Source organism: Thalia democratica, chromosome 8 (genome assembly GCF_965202585.1).
Source record: "Thalia democratica chromosome 8, ktThaDemo2.hap1.1, whole genome shotgun sequence".
NCBI lineage: Eukaryota > Metazoa > Chordata > Thaliacea > Salpida > Salpidae > Thalia > Thalia democratica.
This window is the reverse complement of record NC_139172.1, coordinates 48,992,234-49,014,103: the sequence shown is the minus strand read 5'-3', so window position 1 is coordinate 49,014,103 and position 21,870 is coordinate 48,992,234. Positions and strand designations below refer to the sequence as shown.

The following is a 21,870-nucleotide window of genomic DNA, read 5'->3' as shown; positions in this document are numbered from 1 at the left end:
TTTTTAATTTAGTCAGTGCTGTAAACAATAATAATTTTTTTTAATAAAGTGACATTTTTAATAAATTTCTTTTTATTTGCATTAATTTCGCCATATTTACAAATTTATCCCTTTCTAATTTGTTCAGTATCTGATAACATAAAAATTACAATTAAAGCTTAATATATAATATGACTATTATTTTTTAAAACTTAAAATAACATTGGCTCTTACATGAAAGCTTTATGTACAAACTACAAGCTAGTTTTTATAGAATTAAAATAACTTATTTAACTTTTGAGATATTGTAATTTTTGTAAACAAATACAAACGGATAGACCGCAAATTTTTTGGGGTTAATTTTGTCGGAAATTTTAAAACCACAAAAAATCTATCTTTTCCTTCATTGTTTGAGCTAGAGACCTCAAACTTTTAGGAAACGTTACTTTTATAGTTTATAATACTTTGAATGTTGTGATTTTTAAAACATTAAAAAATAAAAATTTTAGACAAAAAAAGGAGGTTTTTTTTAATAAAAATTCGTAAATTAAAATTATTCAAAACTAAAAAAATCTGCATTCAATCGTTTTTAAATTAATAATAAGCTTTCTGTGAAAATTTGAAGAAGATTGGTTAAAAATGAAGGAGAAGATAGATTTTTAATGAAATAGTCTTGTTTCGCGTTTTTGGTTGGCGCCTTCCATTAGGAACCTATTGAGGTCACCAACTTTGATCGCTCATATCTCAAAAAATACTTTGAATTTTTTCAAGCGGTTAAAAGTTTCTGATAGCTCAGATAAAACTCTATAAAATATGATCAACTTGTAAAAATCAAGGTGGACCCCCCTATGCCCTTTAAGACACAAGCTTTCTAGGCGAGATTTAAATAGTTTATGATGGTACATTAACTTTTTTTTAAAAGGCCTACTTCAAATTTTACTTTATTTACCAACAACTTTTGTCTAATTTTTATCTTATTTTTTATTAGGTCATTTACATATAATTCTCCAATTCTATATTATGTAATAAATATTAAACTTACACTAGCATGCTTGGCAAACTGCACTGCAAGTAAAGCTTTCTTCTTGGCGATATTTTTGTAATCGTTTCCAGTAGATTGTTGTTTCTTCTTCAAATTGTTAATCTGCTGGTTCAATTCTTCCACACTGTATGAGAATAAATATAAAGCATAGTACATATTATAACAGCAATTTAAAATTTAAAACGATTCTTTTTGTTAACTAATACGTTCTTAAAACTCTAGTTTTGTTAATATTTTTTTTGTTTCAAAGTTTTGAACATTAAAGTGAGAAAAAAAAGAAACAACTAAATATGTGAATTTAATAACAGTAAACAAATATAACTTGAAGTTATGGTTTGATAAACAGTTTTGATCAACTAATGTTTTACATATAGCAATAAAGTAAAAATGTTAAAAGCTAAACATTTTACTTGAACACAATTTTATTCACAAACGTGCTTTCTGATTTCTTTCTATAACTTATAAATCAACTAATACAAACTTTTTTTCCTTCAGCATGATCTTGTTGACCAGTGTTTTTCTGGTCCCCTTCCTCCTATGTATTTCCTTCAGCTCTGTTCTTATCTCGTTGTCTTTGTACTCGACGTCCCTCAACTTCTTCTTGATCTCCGTCTCCTGTCTCTCCAACTCAGCTAACTGGTCTCTCAAATTCTGTTATTAAATTATAAAAATTGAAGAAATAATACTAAAAACCCACATTTAGCTAAGTTTAGTTAAACTGAGTACTACTCCGTTAAGTGGTCTCTCAAGTCCTTGATAAAATATTAAATTTTAAAAATATTATTAGAAATGTATACTAAGTTAAGTTTAACTGAGTACTATTTTAGTCAGTTGGACTCTCACGTTCTGTTAATGATGGTATAGGGGGGTAAACACCCTTTTTTGGTTTTTGATCTTATTTTATATAGTTTTTACTAAGCTACAAAATGCTTTTCACAGATTTAAAAAATTCAAAATAATTTTTGAGATATAGCCGGTCAAAGTCGGTGGCAACAATAGGTTCCTTATGGGAGGCGCAAACTAAAACAGCAAATAACTAGAAATCACTAAAAATCTATCTCCTCCTACGTTTTTTGAGATAACTACCTCAAATTTTTAGGAAATGTTCCTTGCAATATTTAAAAAACTCTGTCAGAACACAATTTAAAAAAAAAAAAAATGAAAATTTTACATTAAAAAAACAAAAATAAAACTGTTTTTTTTTGTTTATTATTTATATAAAATTTTTATTTTTTAACTTTTTAAAATTTCCTTCAGACAGAATTTTCTAAATATATCAAGGAACATGTCCTGAAAATTTGAGGTAGTTATCTCAAAAAACGTAGGAAAAGATAGATTTTTAGTGAAATAGTCTATTTTTGCCGTTTTAGTTTGCTAGTTTGCGCCTCCCATAAGGATCCTACTGTTGCCTCTGACTTTGACCGGCTATAGTTAAAAAAATATTTTGAATTTTTAAAATCTGTAAAAAACCTTTTGTAGCTTAGTAAAAACTATATAAAATAAGATCAAAAACCAAAAAAAGGTGTTTACCCCCCTATGCCCTTTAGCTAGTAAGTCTTAAGTTTAGTGAATTTTTCATAGTACTAAAATTAAATCATCTGAAGTACAAAAAAATAATCATACAATATTATCATTGTCAAGTGGCCAATTGATTAAACAATTACTTTATAAGTTATGTCGTATGTGGTAAATTCATTAAAATTTGTTAAAATATAATCTTACGTACTTCTACTTAAGCTGTTTTTTTTTCGCTTTTCGGTGTATATGGTTTATCAGAAAAGAACATCATATATTCTTATAAGTTGTAAACTGTAGTTTAAGTTAAAAAAGTAAAAATCTTAAAGTCACCTGAATAGTTTTGAGAACTGTGTCTACTTCTTTCTGATTGGTTGTTACTAAATTGAGAAATTCTGCTTGTTTCAAACAGTGGTTTCCTGTTAATTAATTAAATTGATATTATTATTTTCATAAATATCTTGTTTGCTGTAAATGAAACTATATTGAATTATATTGCTTATTTTGCTGTAGATGTCTAATAGTTGTTTGTTGAAAATAACACATTGTATATCAGTTATGAAATAGTGTTTATCAATTTTCAATCTATATTCAATCATACACTACTTACAACATAATAAGACAACACAAAAAAATTGCATATACTTGTTAATATTTATTATTATTATTATCAAAAAAGGATTATGTGTATATCAAACAAACATATTTACCTGTGGAAGTGTTCCCGGAATACTTGGATTTTTTAATTTGTATTCTGGTTCCTCTTTTGTTACCGTTTGAAATAATGAAGAAAATAGTTATATTTCCATAGTTTACAATCTGAAATGAAACGTTTTATTTAGCAGTAGTTTTTATAGTAGTAATTACTTAAATTAAGTGTTGAATAATTTTAACATAGTTTATATATTCTTCTGAACTTTTTTTTTCTGTTTTAAAAATCTAAGTGAATTTGAAAAAAATAAATTGCAGTTTATTATGTTTTTTTTTAATGTAATCATTTCCAAAACAAATTTGTCTTATATAGTTTTTGCTTCAATAAAAAATATTTTATCTAATATATAAAGTATTGTGACAAATTATACTTTTTAAACAAACCTGTCTCATGCAATTCCTAGTTTTTTCACTTCCAATGGGAATTCTGTGCACACCAAATTTGTCACACAAATAACTCATGACTCCGTCTGGTGCACTGAAAGTTTCTCGCATGAATGTGTGGAATCCGAACTGCCTAAAAAATTATTAGAATTAAACCAAATTGTACTTTAAACAAATATAAACAATGATAAAAATTATGGCTATTGCTTTACTCGTAGAAGTTTGGAACTAGAATTGTCTTTTAATTAAAAAAATATCCTTATAAATTTATTTAAACCTAATTACCTGTTGAATAATGTATATCTTTTATGAACAAATGTAGTTTAAAATAACAAAAAATGAACAAAAAGTTAGGTTATTTCTGCTGAATAAAAAGATGAAAGAATTAAAATACTGATCACACGAAAGTCAACGACAATAGTCCCAGATAGCTTTAAAATAGTTTTGTTTAAGTTTTGCTATATTTTCAACTTTAATTTATGAATTTTTAATTAAGACTTATCATAATCTAAAAAAATATATAATTGTTGTCCCAGCTATATTTGAACTGTAGCTATATTTAACTTTACGTTCAAATACTTCTTATTCTTGTAATTTATGTATATGAGCTACAAGCAAGATATATGATCATAATAACATTGAAAGATTAAGTCAAAAATAAACTTGGTTAATTAATATATTCAAAAATATATCAGTACAGTTCTCAGATAAACTTATACAAAACTTATAGTAAAGATTATTTACAAACAAACAACAGACCTCAATTTATTGTTGAGTTCACCACTTGGCTGGTAACTTTCGCTTTTAATAATTTGTCCGTTTCTATCTCTCGGTATCAAAACTGAATTTATGTGGCAATTACGACCACCGCTTCTCATCATTTTTATGAATCTGTTAATTAAGAAATTATAATATTCTAAATTAAACTTAAATATTAAAACTGAATTTATTTGGCAATTACGACCACCGCTTCTCATCATTTTTATAAATCTGTAGATTAAAAAATTAATAATGTATATTTTTAATTAGATTATCAAAACTGAATTTATGTGGCAATTACGACCACCGCTTCTCATCATTTTTATAAATCTGTAGATTAAAAAATTAATAATGTATATTTTTAATTAGATTATCAAAACTGAATTTATGTGGCAATTACGACCCCCTGACCTCATCATTTTGATGAATCTGTTAATTAAAAAATAATAATGTATATTTTTAATTAGATTATCAAAACTGAATTTATGTGGCAATTACGACCCCCAGACCTCATCATTTTAATAAATCTGTTAATTAAAAAATAATAATGTATATTTTTAATTAGATTATCAAAACTGAATTTATGTGGCAATTACGACCCCCAGACCTCATCATTTTGATGAATCTGTTAATTAAAAAATAATAATGTATATTTTTAATTAGATTATCAAAACTGAATTTATGTGGCAATTACGACCCCCAGACCTCATCATTTTAATAAATCTGTTAATTAAAAAATAATAATGTATATTTTTAATTAGATTATCAAAACTGAATTTATGTGGCAATTACGACCCCCTGACCTCATCATTTTGATGAATCTGTTAATTAAAAAATAATAATGTATATTTTTAATTAGATTATTAAAACTGAATTTATGTGGCAATTACGGCCCCCTGACCTCATCATTTTGATAAATCTGTTAATTAAAAAATTAATAATGTATATTTTTAATTAGATTATCAAAACTGAATTTATGTGGCAATTACGACCCCCTGACCTCATCATTTTGATAAATCTGTAGATTAATTAATCAAATAAATCTATACTATAAAAAGTTAAACTATCCAGCAACCTCTACAACCCATCATTAGAATTTATCTGTGTTTTTTTAAATTTTAAGTCAAACTTGATAGCCGAAAGGTTTTTTAATACACCAGGTACTTAGAGCAAACTTACTGTGTGTTTTTTTTTTATCATTCAACAAACAATAAATTATATGATAAATTTTATTTAAATAAAAAAGGAACAGCTTGGGCATCTTAAGAAATAGTTGTTTACAATTTTAGGCTAGAGTTTTAACAAAAATCATAACAAACTATCGTTAAATGATATATATATATATATGTATATAAAATAAGGTTAATGTAGGCTGTGCTTAAAAGAATCAACAGACGTTATGTATGCGTTAAAAGAGGAAGGTTGTTTAAATAAGAGGAGCGAATTTATATCGTCTTGTCGACATATGAAAAAGCTCCTCTTAAAATACAACAAATTTTGAAGTATTTTATAGTCAATTAACTGTTGTTTTCGTTAATTTTAGTTGTTTGACTAGTTAGATGGTAGATCGATTTTTATACTGAATATTTGTAATGTACAATGTTCAATTCTTACGTCATATTGTTTTTGTTTTTTTGTAAACTTTTGCATCTTTGTTTACCAAAGTGCTTTTATTTTAAATTTTAACTGGCTGAAGATTAGAGACAATCTTTTTTGTCTTTATGAAACATATGTTCCAGCATTTTTAAAAACGTCATTTCAATAAATTATATATATATATAATTCACTAGGATAGTTACTTCAATAATTACTTCACTAGGATCTTTTGTTAGCAAACGATTAAACCTATATTTTTGAACAGTTACATATATATATATATATATATATATATATATATATATATATATATATATATAAATATGTAACTGTTCAAAAATATAGGTTTAATCGTTTGCTAACAAAAGATCCTAGTGAAGTAACTTCACTAAAATATAAATAAAAACAAATTGTACAGTAATCATCCTTTATTGTACCAACACATGCTTATGTGTGTTAACAATTCAACACACTTCAACTGGGTTCTGTAAAAAAATAATAACTGTAATGAAAGAATAGAAGCATAGAATTAAGTAGGTGTATACATGTTTTCATTAAAATAAACTATGTTTTCATTAAATACAATACTTTATTAAGTATTTTACCTATTATTAAATATTATCTGCAGAAAATATTTTGTTTTAATGAAAAAATGTATACACCTACTTTATTCTATGCTTCTATTCTTTCATTACAGTAATTATTTTATTACAGAACCCAGTTGAAGTCTGTTGATTCGTTAACACACAGAAACATATGTTGGTACAATAAAGGAAGATTACTGTACAATTTGTTTATACATATATATATGCAATCATAACACAGATTTTCTCAATAAACTTATTATAACACTAATTCAAACTAATTATTTAACAACTTACTTTGTACTGTCTTCTTGATATTCACAAACAAATGCAATCATGTCTCTAAACGCTATGAAGTTTTCAATCACTTCGGCAAACTTTTCGTTTGATGCATCAATCTAAGTAAATATATGCATTTATATTTATCAAATCTTATTTTGTATGCAACTTTAATCTAAAAAAGCAGGTTTTGTAAAATAACAGGGTCAATATCGCCCACGTTGGGACAGTTTTAGTTAACTGTGGGCGATAAATAGTAAAGCGAAAAAAAAGTAAATTGGTATAAAATATTAAAGGCACATAATCTAATAAAGTTGAGGGTTTTTTTTAATTAATTTTTATATTTTTTTTCTGAAAACTACCTCCAACACAATAGGTCCGAATATTTTCCCCTTGAAAACGTTCCTGTTATTTTCCAGCCATCTGAGAGCGTCATAAGCATCTCTGTTCTTTCTACTCAGTTGTAATAATCTCTGTGATGATCTCTGCTTCAAGACATTGCATGTCTGGATAGATTCTGTTAAAAAAACATTTATAGTTTGTTATTTATATACTGAGTTTTAATAATCACAGTGAAAGTCTCTGTATACCTGTATCGATTCTGTCGGAAATGTTTGTTTTAATGAAAATAATGGATAACTTTGTTGATGTTTAAAAATAAGGGAAATAGACATTTAAAGGTTCTTAACATATAACTACATGAAAAACAGAGCCCTCGTATAAAAATAAAAATAAACAGGAAATTGAGAAAAAAAATTCTGATTAGCACTTTGATATGAAGATTTGCACTTAAAAATAGTTCAATTTTTTTAAAAGACAAACCATTCAAAGTCTCATTAATTGGATATTTCTAGATTCTATGTTGATGGATTTCATGGTAGCACTTTCCAATATTAAATAAAAAAATAAAACATTATGATGGAACTAAATGAGAATAAGAATGTATTGGATATGCTTATGTTTGATGTACATTAGCAAAAAACTCACCATTCAATGTCTCATTCAAAAATATTTCTGATTTGATGAAGCTCCTGGTTGCATTTCCCAATTTAAAAGTTGGAAAATGAAAATATTTAATGATATTTAATGGGTATAAATGACGAATTTCATTATGGAGAAAGGACAAAAACTATTGATTAATTTCTAACAAACGAAACAAACCATTCAATGCTTCATTCAACGGGTACTTTTGATTCCTGCACTAGTGCAATCTATTGTTGGACTTATAATTAGAAAGAACATATAAAGAAGCATAAACAATACCATATAAAATAACAGGTATAAAACTAGATAGAAATTTAAGAAACAAACAATTCAGCGCCTCATTCAACGGGTACTTCTGGTTCCTGCACTGGTTCAGCGCATGGTTGCACTAATCATTAGATTATCAAGTAGAAATCAGTATGAAAGACGTATGAACAAGACATTAAAAAATAAAATTTAACATATACAAAACAACTCACCATTTAGCGCCTCATTCAACGGGTACTTCTGGTTCCTGCATTGGTTCAACTCGTGGTTGCATTTCCCAATATCGTTTTTCACCACTTGGTGTCGCTGCTGGCACTCCTCCAGTTCCAACTGGACCCTGTCATCTCCTTCCAGCTTGTTCATTTCCAACTTCCACGACGCTATCATCGTCTCCTCGTTCTTTATTCTGTGAAATTATATTGATTTAATATTTAATATGTTATTGTTTTTATTTTTCATTTCCAGCTAGCTATCATTGTTTCTTGGTTTTTTAACCTGTTGGTGAGAAAATTTTTGATTTTTTCAATATTTCCAAGTTAATAATTAACACAATTTAGTTTTACATTGCTTTAGATTTATTTTCAATTTTCATCTTTCAACTAGCTATCATAGTTCTTTCTTTCTTTATCCTTTGAAAACATCATGTAACCAGTTATTTATTTATCATTGATCATTTCCAACTTCAAGAACAAGCTATCAATGACTCTTGTTTTACATCCGCTAAAAATAATTATCATAATTTTTATTTGAATAATTTAGCTTGTTGTTAAATAGGACTGTTTTAATTTCGATAAGGTCAATGATCAAAATGTTTTTTTACGCACCAGCTAATTTGACAAAAAATTTTAGCGCTAATATTCTATCGTGTTCAATAAATTAATTAAAACAAAAATAATTTTGAAAATTAATGTTTCAAATGAATAGTTCTACTAATATGGTTTACTAACTTGGCAACTATTCTGAATCATTCCCTATATCTTAATGTCAAATATATCAAATAATACAATAAATTAATAATAACTTATTTCAACTAACTTGGCAACTATTCTGAAACCTTCCCTATATCTTAATGTGAAATATATCAAATAATAGTATAAATTAATAACTATTTATTTCAAATAACTTGGCAACTATTCTGAATTCTTCCCTATATCTTAATATGAAATATATCAAATAATAATATAAATTAATATCAATTTATTTCAAATAACTTTGCGACAGTTCTGAATTCTTCTTGATACAATTCTCTTTTACCCACTTGTTAGATGCAACACAAAAAATGCATATAAAAAATTCATTAGCATATCAACTTATAATAAACTAACTTGTCGACTATTCTGAATTCTTCCTGGTACAGTTCCCTGTACCTCAAAGTGAGGTCGTTCAAATTCGAGCTTCCCGCATTAAGCTGCTGGTGAAATCTGGCCGACTTTTTCTTCTTTCCTTCCAGAAATTCAATCTGCATACATAAAATATTATAACAACTACTAATCATACATTTCAGTTTCATTTTTATATGTGCCGATAATTCAAAATGTAACTTTGAAACAAATAATTAGAGAATAGGGTGACGGTATGCTATCAAAATCCACCCGATCAAAATCTACCCGCGTTCAAAATCCACCCGGTTTTTTTTCTTTATTAATCTATTTCATACTTTTTTTGGATTTTTCAATTTATTATTAACTATCACTGTTACCCCTAAACCTTGGCCTCGATCGGTAAGCGGTTCTCGAATTTGACCGGGTGGATTTTGAACGCGCCCAGAGTGATGGTGTGACATTCAAGTACTGTTTTATCGATGCTCTTTAACTTGTTGATCAAATAATAAAAATAAAACAATCCAAAATAATAAAACAATTAGCTTGTCAATGCTCTTGTTATAAACTTAATTCATATTATTCACATTGTTAAATTATTAATAAATTACAAATTGAATGATATACGAAAACCATATTTATGTTTTTATTTTAAACCACTATTGGTCAAATAATAAAATTAATAAAAATCGAATCGTTTTATCAATGGTCTAATTAAAAATTTTACTTTTATTGCTAAGAAGATAATAAATTATATTTAACATATTTTCATCGTTTTATCTTCTTAAAAACTTCATTGTCGTTATCAATTAAATAAATACAGACAAATTAAAAAATAACCGTTCTATCAATGCTCTTCTTAACAATTCTTATAGTAAAACTAATTAATAAAAATGAAATAAAAAAATATATTTATCATTAATGTTGCAACAACTAAGAAACTATTTTAAACAAAATTGATCTAACAGTTTTGTCGATGCTCTTCGTCACAATTTAATTTACTAATTAAATAAGTTGAATTTAAACTGATATATAAAAACCAACCGTTTTATCAATACTTTTCTTAATAATTTACTCTCTTTATTACTTAAATGAATTGAATTTCAAACAATATACAAAAACCAACCGTTTTGTCGATGTTCTTCTTAACGACTTCCTTCTCTCTATCCAGCTGTAGCATCTTGGCTTTCAGCGGCACCAGAGTCTTCTGCCTCTCCTCTTTGGTGTTGTGCAAAGTGTTCAATCTGTCCTTCGCGGTCAAGTACGCTTGCCTCGCTAAGTCGAATTTCTGAAAAGTTGAAAAAAATTAACGATGAACAGTTTAATATTGAAAAATATTATGAAATAATAAAAACTATATAGCTCAGAAATAAACTGTCATTAATAACGCAAAAGACCTTTTTTTAGCTTTTCATTTATGAACTCTAGAATATCTAATGTAAGTTTCAAATTATGGTCTTGTGGTCCCCTAAACTTCCTAAATTTTTTCCATAATGTCTAGTATAATTTTCAACACTACCATTAAGGGCATAGGGGGGGTAAACACCCTTTTTTGGTTTTTGATGTTATTTTATAAAGTTTTTACTAAGCTACAAGATGTTTTTTACAGATTTTGAAATTCAAAATAATTTTTGAGATATAGCCGGTCAAAGTCCGAGGCAACAATAGGATCCTTATGGAAGGCGCAAACTAAAACAACAAAAATAGACTATTTCACTAAAAATCTATCTCCTCCTATGTTTTTTGAGATAACTACCTCAAATTTTTAGGAAATGTTCCTCGATATATTTAGAAAATTCTGTCAAAAGGAACTTTTGAAAAATTAAAAAATAAAAATTTTATATGAAAAATAAACAAAAGAAAAGTTTTTTTTAAATCTGTTCCGACAGAATTTTTTAAATATTGCAAGCAACATTTTCTGAAAATTTGAGGTAGTTATCTCAAAAAACGTAGGAGGAGATAGATTTTTAGTGATTTCTTGTTATTTGCCGTTTTAGTTTGCGCCTCCCATTAGGATCCTATTGTTGCCACCGACTTTGACCGGCTATATCTCAAAAATTATTTTGAACTTTTAAAATCTGTAAAAAGCATCTTGTAGCTTAGTAAAAACTATATAAAATAAGATCAAAAACCTAAAAAGAGTGTTTACCCCCCCCCCTATGCCCTTAATGGTAGTTTTGAAAATTATACTAGACATCATGGAAAAAATTTAGGAAGTTTAGGGGACCACAAGACCATAATTTGAAACTTACATTAGATATTCTAGAGTTCATAAATGAAAAGCTAAAAAAAAGGTTTTAGGCGTTTATAATGGTGCTTTTTTGAGAAATCATGTTGGAGGGGGCCCATAGCTTTTTTAATTTATTTTAGGGGGCATTTTGATAAAAAGTTTGGGAAACCTTGGTCTCAACGTTTTTTTAAACTAAAGCTTTCTTAAAATTAATTAAAACACACTCGAATTTATTTATAAAGATAATTGAAGCTCAGTTAATTTTTACGAGCTTTTGCTCATCTCTTACTCCCCCTATCTTCATTCAGAAAACTAATTTCATGGGTTGAGTAATAAAAAACTTTTGTTACAGTTCTTTTTTACATACTACCAACTGTTTCAAAATAAAACTATCTTTGACTTGTTGAAATTTGTACGGAAATAAAAAATTGTTTAATCATTTAAGTATCAAAATATTTTTTTATTTTTACTAATAGTAATACTTGATTTCTTTTACTGTCTTTAGTGTGCGTTTCAGATGACAGTTTTATTTAATGAGTTACTCTCATCGGTATTTTTAATTTATTTGTTTAATATGTTAAAATTCTCATTTTAATGTAATTTGTGATGATTTTATTTCAATGTATTAACATATCTACTTTTACAATTTTGTTTTGTTTAACTTTAAATAGCTAATACCAAATTTTAACTCGTTACTTAATGTTTTTTACCACTTTATGGACTCATTCTTTTGAAATACGTTCACAAAATCCAAAAAATATCAAGTTAAACATTTACATGTTAAATATATTACAAACCATTTTGCCTGAAAAATGAAGATTAAAAAAAAACTATTTGAGCTAAATTATGTTTTTTGAATAATATATACTTGAATTTTAAAAGCTCATAGCTACTTTGTTCAAATCAAAAATATGCTAACCCAAACATAGATGAAAGTTCAGTTGAACCAAATTTATTTGTTAAACAACTTTTTTCAAATAGAATTTATTAAACAAAAGAAACTTATTTATGAAACAAATTGTGACACAAACTTAGATATTGTTGGGTTTTGTTTAATTAATTTTATTGTAATTTTAAACTAATTTATTAGTTTCTAACATTTAAAGTTTTCTATTAACAATTAATTTCTTACAGTTTATTATGAGCAAATAAGTAAAAAATATGTTTAAATTTACAAACTGACTTCGAAGGCAACTTTTATTTGGTAGAGTTTTATTTTTCGTTGTATAACTTTCCTTTCCATGAACCTAAAAATTAAACATTTACTTTTTTGACTTAAATCTTCAACAACTCAAATAAAATAATGTAAATCAGTTCAGTTTAAATAAATTATCAGAAAAACTTTAATTACAATAATTCAAATGTTTTAAATATCAAAATAACTAAAAAGAACTAATGACATCAGTAATTTACCTACATTTATATTTTCCTACATAGGGTACAAAATATTTTTTAATTTAAAGTGAGCTTTACCTATTGTTTAATAATATACAGTCTGTCAGAGTTTTGTAATAAATATTTTTCAACATATGAATCTTAATATTATTTTGAATTGAATTCTTTGCTAAATATGTTTCAACCTCATATTTAATATAAAACGTATATAAAGCAAGAAGCTATATGGTCATTTCAAAATACAGTAGTATTACTACAGTCTTTTATTTCAAAAACAAACTTATTGTAACTTTTTATTATCATATTTGATATGAGAATTATAGTTGGTTTTTTATTTTGTTTTTATAAACTGTTTAAATAAAAAGCTTCTAATACATATCTAAAATAAAAATTTAATAAATGGAAAAAATAATTATAATTTATGGCTTTTCTTTTCAAAGTTAATATCCCAAGTAATTTTCGTTTAATTCTTATATAATTGATGCTTAGTAAGTAACCATTGTAATATATATTTATTAGTTTGGATATCTGCTTTTATCACGCCTATCTTATAATAGTAAACTGACCAATAAAATAAAATAAACGTTATTATCACCACTAACTCCCAAACCGGCATGTTGTTTTATAGTTTCAAATAATCTCTTTTATACTTTACTGTATGCGCCCAAATGAATTTTATGTTTACTTGGACACTAGCAAGCTTTAAATAACGCAACTGTAGTTAATAACTTTTCGCTTATATACTTATATAAAATTTCACACAAAATATTTAATACCTTTTAACATTATTCTTTTTAATTTATAAACCTCTCTTTTATTAGTCTTGTTTATTACAGGGTTCTTGCGCGAAAAATTTTTCTTTTAGCCTGACTGAGACCAATTTAGCCTGACATTTTTCAAAGTAAGGAAAATCCCCTTTAGAAGTAATTTTAGGTATTGGGAGTCTTGATTAGTACTTTATAGTCTCTGACTTCAATCAGCTTTATCTCAAAAATATTTTGAGCTTTAAAAATCTGCAAAAAGCAACTCATAGCTTAGTTATAATTCTATAAAACAAGGCTAAATTGTGAAAAAGGTGATTGCCCCCCCTATGCCCTTAACATAACAAATTCAGTTAAAAGTTTTAAAATATCTAAACGATATCATACAAATGTTATATCTAATGTATTACTAGTGTAAAAAACTAATATATATTACTAAACACAATTGTTTAATTTAATTAAGAACATTTAAGAATTTAATTTAAGTAAAAAAATTATAACCAGAAGATTTATATTAAAACGACGTGCATTGACGTGTTTTATTAAAATTCAAAATGAAACGCTTACACGAGTATTAAAATTCAAACAAACAGCTAAGTTGTTGAACTAAACTGTAATGTTTAAACTGTATTTGTTTAATGAATTTTCATAATTATGATGTATATAATCTACTCAAAACCAAACGATAAAGATTTTTAAAATTTTTTTAGAGATTCAAAAAACGGTTTTAAGCATTTATTTTTACAAATACTGACTGATTTTGTCTCTAATAACTAAATCTTTATAAAGAAATAAATTCACACCTCAATTTGATCTTTAAAGATTTCTCAAATTTTTTAATCAAAAATTTTTAAGCATTTGAACTTAAAAAAACTGATATTCTCAAGTTTTTAAATAAAAAACTGATTTAGCCTGACGCGCACGAACCCTGTTATTAGTAAACAATACAACAACATTATATACACGTAACTTTTATTTTTACAACCTCATAAAAATATTTATTATCAATATATTTTTTACAGTACTAATATATATTGAATATTAATTAATTTTCAACCTTTCTTTTATTAGTTTCGTTCATAACTTCTTTAATATAAAACACATTAAATTTATTTATTTTTATTACCTTTCAACCTCTCTTTTATTAGTTTTTTTATTTCATTATCATAATACAATATGTTTTTTATCTTTCAACCTCCCTTTTAATAGTTTAGTTTATTTCTTTTACAATAACATAAAATATTTTATTACTAATAATCATTTTTATTACCTTTAAACTTCTCTCTTGTTAGTTTTGTTTAATTAATTATCATAACAATACATTATTTTAATTTATTTTTTTACCTTTCTACTTCACGCTTGTTGGTTTCGTTCATTTTAATAAAACAATATCTAAATTAAATATTTTTTATCACCTCTCAACTTCTCTCTTATTAGTTTCGTTCATGGCCTTCAGTTTTTCTTCTTCCGCTCCCAGCGCCTCCTGCTTCTTCATGATCTCCGTTTGCTCGTCGTTGAAGTTGGCCAGCCACAACCTGTCCTCGATCATCTGACGGGGACATATCTGGATAAAAAACATTATGAAGAATTAAACAAATAACAGTATTAATTAAAAAATTAAATTTTCAAAGACAACTAAATAAATAATCTATTATCATAAATTAGTAGAAACTAAACTTGTCCTCGGTCATCTGACATTGAATTGATACATTGAAGTTAAATAAAAAACACTATTTTATTAGGATAGTTAAATAAATATGTCCTCAATAATCTGACGGGGACAGATCTGGATAAAGTACATATAATATCGAATCAAACTAAAATGTCCTTATTTATCATTAAGATAGTTAATAGTACATTTGTACCATGTAGATTTTACAATATTAACAAGAATTAAATAAATAACATCAAAAATTATAAAGATAGTTAATTTTGTATTTGTCCTCGATCGTTTGACGGGACAGATCTGGATAATATAAACATAAAATTTTCAAAAATAACTAAATAAATAAACTATTATTACCAATTAGTAGAAACTAAATATGTCCTCATTTTACATTTATGTCTCATTTAAAGTAGTCTATCATTTGAAATTGAATTGATACATTGGCTTAAATAAAAACACTATTTCATTATTACTTTATTTAATTTATTTTTAAAGATACTTAATTTAACATGTCCTCGATCATCTGACGGGGACTGATCTGGATAATGTAAAATTTTCAAATATAACTAAATAAACTTTTGTTATTAATTAGTAAATATTAAATCTGTCCTCAATCATTTGGCGGGGACATATCTCAATAGAAATAAATAAATTTAAAGATAACTAAATAATCTTTTCTTATTAATTAGTAGAAATTAAATATTTCTTCGATCATTTGACATTGTATTGATACATTGAAGTTAAATAAAAAACACTATTTTATTTAGATAGTTAATTTAACATGTCTTCTATCATTTGAAGGGGACAGATCTGAATTATAAAAAATAATCAAAGATAACTAAATAAATAACTAATTGTTATAAATTAGTAGAAATTAAACATGCCCTCGATTATTTGACATGGACAGATCTATAAGAAAACAAAACATTGAATAAAACTAAATAAAAGATAATTATTTAGATATTTAATTTTGTATCTGTCCTCTATCATTTGACGGGGACATATCTGGAAAAACATTGAATAAAGCTAAAAAAAAATATCATTATTTATCATTAAAAAAGTTGATATTGTACTTGTCTGCTACCATTTGACGAAGGTAGACCTGTATAATTAAATTACAAAAATTTATAACTTCTTATTAAGGTAATTTAAGTTATATCATGCTATCATTTGACATGGGCAGATCTAAAAGGAAATTTTAACAATAACCAAACTGTATTATTTAAAACTATACTTATAGAAAAAAACAAAGACAATCTACATTTTAATGGTGTTAGACTTTGACATTTATTGTCACTTTTAAAAAACTTTAAGAACCTCAACTCTCTAATTCAGGGTTTCCTAAAACATTGGTAGTAGCTTATAGGCCAAAAAGTACTGATGCAAATAAAGTTTTAACTAAAAATCATCAGTATACTAAGGTGGGTGGGGACCATTTCTTAGTTTTTAAATTTTTGCCTAACTTTTAAACCTATTTTAATTCAAGATCATAGATCTCTGAAATTTGAATTCGATTGTTAGTTCCTAAACCTAACTACTCGTATAATAACAATTATCAAATGTCCCGGACAAGACGTTAAAGGGTATCCACGTGATGTACGACTCGATAACCGAAAGGTTTTTTCGTGCACTAGGTTCTAAGACTAAATATTTTGAGCGCTTTTTGTGGTTCAATAGAAAAAAATCAAACTTACAGCCTCTACTGTGCTTTTTAGCAGGTCAATTTTGTTCGTTTTAAAATATCAATTTATAAACAATAGCTATAAACAAGACCATATGTAAATAAACTATTATATAAAAAATAACTTACAGCCTCTTCTGTGCTTTTTAGCAGGTCGATTTTGTTCATTTTTGCGAAATCAGTCACTTTTTCCTGAGGCATGAACTGGCACAAGTTTGTCAGGTTTATGTTGAGTTTCCTCACGAATTCCTCTACACATCTTTCAGACACCTACAAAATTTGAATTATTGCTTATTTATAAATTATTATTCATTTTAAAATAAATTTGTAAAATTTGTATTGAGTTTCTTCACAAACTCTTTATTATATTCTTCAGATACAGAAAATGAAATAAATCAATTTGTTTTTTTCGATTTTTATAAACCATTTAAACTATGGATTTATACTTATGAAAATTTGATGTTTTATTTTGACTGAGTTTTGATTGAAATGTTATTTAACTAGTGGTGGGCAACTTTTTAAGTCAGCAAACCAGATTAACAAGAAAAATTCTTTCCGGTACCGGTTTCGATAAAAAAATCATATCAAGTCAAAAAAACTAAACATATAATTTGCTAAACTGTTTACTAAAATTCAAAACAATAGATTACAAAACATCATTTAATAAAATACTTATATTTCTTTGTTTACATGTGTTACATTTAAGAATAAAAATGCATTGCGAGCCAGAGAATTCTGTTGGCGGGCCGGACTCGGCAAATACATTAGAGTGATAAATAAACACATGTTTAAACGCTTATAAACTAGCTTAATTTTAAAATTTCAAGTTGTTTTTTTTTGCATTTTTATAATAACATATTTCAAAAACTAGGTTAGTTCTTTACATCAACTATTAAAACAATTAAACCTTCGGCTAAAAATAAAGAGCTTTAATATTTATTTCAAGTACTACTAACTTTTCTAGTGAAATAAACAATTTTTTTTGTTACCTAAAATGACAACTTACAAACACATCATAGGTATACCAGATTGACAAAACGTTAGTGAAAAAATTAAAAAATAATATTTAAATTAAAACAATTATTTTTTTTCTAAAGAAATAAAACTTACACTTGAGTCATTTATTCTCCAATTTGATGAACCGTTCAAGTAAATAGTTCTTTTAATAACATCGTTTTGAGATTTCTTGCTTTTTCTAACACAAGTTTAAAAAATTTTTATTAATTTAATAAAATATTTTTATTTAAAATACGTTAATAATTTTTCTAATCACATCGTTTTGAGCCATTAAAAAAAAAACTGCTTAATTATACTTTTTTTTACATAAGCTAAGTATAATAATTGTTTTGTATTTGATTGACTGATGTTACAATAAGTTATGTTTTAAGTTAATTAAGCTAATCTTAAAAAGACTTTTTTATTTGATACTTAAACAGATAGCAACTTAAATAGTCTTTTTTAGTAACAAGTACGTATATTTATTTAATTAAGTATTTAAAAGTATATACACACAACTTACAAAGTAATCTGGATACTAGCTTCGTCTTTTTCGAATTTGATGTAGTCTTTTATGCTTTTGGCTCTGGACAGGTAACCTGTGAAAATTATTTAGAGAAATATTGATAGCAATAAATGATTAAAATAATTATTACCTGTTAAAAAAAGCTTAAAATTCTCATAACTATTGCAAAAAATAAACAGTTTTGTTTTTTAAATTCAAGTCTAGGAAAAAAACTTGAATTAAAACGAAATTAAGCCTTTAGTTTAAAAGATCAAACTTTTAATTTACTTTTGTTTAACTCTTAATTTTATTGAACATATTTGTTTACTTCAAAACATTCTACTAACCACAAACGAAAAACAATGTCTTAAGCACGTTTGATCTAAAAATAAAACCAGTTACGAGTTTTGGTTTTGACTGTAAACAGCTTGTTATGCGTGTAGTATTTAAACTAACGCCGGAAAAAACCAAACGACATGTTATTATTTAAGTAATTTTCTGCTTTACTTTGCTTTATAATGATATCAAAAGCACGAAATTTAAATAAAATGCAGCAACATCGGCCTGAACTTATTTAATCTCTCATGGTATTTAATTGTTCTTTGTTAAAGCTCAATTAATGGCATATTTTTGACCAAGCTCTTATTTGGATGAAAATTTCTACTTAAATTATCAAAGATATTCAAACTTTAGCAACTACAATGTTTTTCCTGTATCTGTATGGCTTTAGTTTTTTAACTTTAAGAATGATCAGATATCTGTTGATAAAATAGAGAGATGAACATATATGTATATCTATGTAGCTTTTCATATGTGCATGAAAATCACAACATAAAAAAGTGTTTTTGGTTGAACTTGAGTTTTCAACAATTTTTTTTATTTGTATATAAAACACTACTATATTTAGTAAAAATAAACTATATTTATATAAAATTAACGTTGTTATTTACAGGAGAAACTGAAAGCTTTTTAAACTTTTGTAACTTTTTATAAGAACAAAAAAATGTTTTATGTTTTAAATAATTAAAACATTCCAAATAAAACTGATAACCACTTACTTAAAATATTCTTTTCGAAAAATGTTGCGTATTGTATAAAAATCTTAAAAAAATACAAAAAAAAGAGAAGATCAAAAGAGTGAAATGAACTTATTTAAAATTCAAATGTCAACATTTAAATGTTTAAACTTTATGTGTAGTTTAGTTGATATTTAAAACGTGCTTTTACAATGTATCTTAACATTTAAGTAAAAGTGTAAGAGCTGTTATACTTTAGTTAAAGATAAGTTGGAAAGAAAAACTTTTGTAAAAACTTTTTTATACTATGATCAATAAACTTTGAAATGAAACAAACATGGTACTTGTTAAAAAGTAAAACAAAACTTAAACGAAAATAATATATTAGATAAAAATGAACAAAAAAAAAAAATAACATTAAATTTATCTGAAAATTTTTGCATAAGTTTAAGTTAATGATACATGAAAAATAATTTAAAATAGTAAACAAATTCACAACACCAAATAGTTCAAGTTCAAATCAACCAAAATTGTTATAAGTAGAAAATAAACTAAGTCGCATGGTAAAACATACCTAGACATAAAATGTGTTTAATTGGTCAAAAGAATAAGAAACAAATACAGAAAAATTATATTTATTATTCTTAATACGTTGCTTGTTATTAACGCTCAAAATACGGCCTGAAAAATAAACTAGGCCTGATGAGACGGCTTTGGTTTTTAAAAGACCTCAAAATTTAAACAATTTTTTTAGATATGAGTCCTAGTGAGTGAGCCCCTAGTTCCTATAGTTTTAGGTTTTTAGTTTGCCCTAATGTAAGTCATTCTTATTTTAGTAATTATAAGGTCAAACAAAAAGCCTTAAACTATGACAAGTTTGAGAAGATCTGTATCAAACAACCTAAGCTAGTTTTACCACCTTTAAACATTAGACTGTGCAAAAATGCACAGCAATAATTAAATAATAGTAAATGTAAACTAGCATTAATTCTTTATTCTATGATGTTTATGCTATATGCATAAAGCCTGAAAAATATGTAAGCTAGATTTTGTTTTATTAAACACACATGTTGCTCTGTTTCATCTATAAGGTGTATAACACTCTAAAACAATGTAATATATTATACAACTAGATATGCACTAAAATACTTACTAGTTTTTCCTGCCAGTCCCAGGCAAATTGCACACACAATTGAACTTTTTCCGGAGCCGTTTGGACCGATGACCACGTTTAAGCGAGGATGCATCTTGAATTCTATGTCATCATATGTTCTGTAGTAAATAAATTTTTATAAGTTGTACAAAATATTAAATTAATTAAACACATCATAAATTCTATGTCATCATATGTTCTGTAATTAATAAGAAATAAAATATAATTTATAAAAAAAAAATTATTTATGTCACATGCATATTAAATTCAACTTAATCACTGGTACTGTAGTAAAAAATATATGAGATATTTCATAAAATTAAAAATTACGTGCATCTTGAATTCAAGTTAATAACAGTTTCTGTATAGGTAAACTATATAGTATAATTTAATTTAAACTTATTCTTATTATAACTTCTATAAATACTGCATATTAAGGTTAATTAATATATACTGTATATTACAAAAAGTTATTTAGGTTTATTTTTTAAATAATATCAAACAAAACTAACAAAAAGTAGTTCAGATTTATTTTTCTATATGATATCAATTTAAACTTACAAAAAGTTGTTCATAAATATCTTTATATAATACCAAATAAAACTTACAATAAACTTTTAAGCTTTATTTTATATGTACTTTTTATTTAAAATCAACAAATAATTGTTCATCATAATTTTATTTATATATTTTTTTTTATTAAACTTACAAAAAGTTATTTAGCTTTGTTTATTTTTTTATATTATTTAAATTTAAACTTACAAAAAGTTGTTAAGCTTTATGCTCACGATGGAGCCAACTTTGAACTCCGGTGGCGCCATTCAAAAATTAATTAGCTAAATTCCTGAAAAACATACAATTTATCTATTTAAACTTTGTATCTTTATATTCTTCAACGTAATACACAAATTCATTCAAAAATAAACAGCTAAATTCTTGATTAACAAAAAAGTAATTAAAAAACTTGTTATGACATTAATGTTAGTAAAACCAAATAGATTAAAAAATGATTAGCTAAATAGCTGTTTAACATATATTTAATTTGCTA

At 25.6% G+C, this 21,870-nt stretch overlaps 1 protein-coding gene across 1 annotated transcript in view; it reads right to left on the bottom strand.

Moving 5' to 3' along the window:
• The window catches only part of LOC145843286 (structural maintenance of chromosomes protein 5-like), a 33,835-nt gene extending 12,167 nt beyond the window's left edge, over positions 1 to 21,668 (bottom strand). Inside the window, exons 1-18 of the mRNA XM_082950749.1 lie at positions 21,585 to 21,668; positions 20,823 to 20,941; positions 18,672 to 18,747; positions 18,263 to 18,347; positions 17,282 to 17,422; positions 15,221 to 15,369; positions 12,833 to 12,896; positions 10,546 to 10,707; positions 9,426 to 9,559; positions 8,313 to 8,506; positions 7,212 to 7,366; positions 6,868 to 6,968; positions 4,391 to 4,522; positions 3,632 to 3,764; positions 3,247 to 3,355; positions 2,870 to 2,955; positions 1,503 to 1,672; positions 1,022 to 1,145 (exon numbers count right to left, since the gene is read on the bottom strand). Coding sequence (XP_082806875.1) covers positions 1,022 to 1,145; positions 1,503 to 1,672; positions 2,870 to 2,955; positions 3,247 to 3,355; positions 3,632 to 3,764; positions 4,391 to 4,522; positions 6,868 to 6,968; positions 7,212 to 7,366; positions 8,313 to 8,506; positions 9,426 to 9,559; positions 10,546 to 10,707; positions 12,833 to 12,896; positions 15,221 to 15,369; positions 17,282 to 17,422; positions 18,263 to 18,347; positions 18,672 to 18,747; positions 20,823 to 20,941; positions 21,585 to 21,643 — 2,193 coding nt within the window. The 5' untranslated portion in view covers positions 21,644 to 21,668. The remainder of the gene's footprint in view (positions 1 to 1,021; positions 1,146 to 1,502; positions 1,673 to 2,869; positions 2,956 to 3,246; positions 3,356 to 3,631; positions 3,765 to 4,390; positions 4,523 to 6,867; positions 6,969 to 7,211; positions 7,367 to 8,312; positions 8,507 to 9,425; positions 9,560 to 10,545; positions 10,708 to 12,832; positions 12,897 to 15,220; positions 15,370 to 17,281; positions 17,423 to 18,262; positions 18,348 to 18,671; positions 18,748 to 20,822; positions 20,942 to 21,584) is intronic.
• Positions 21,669 to 21,870: the final 202 nt, after the last annotated feature.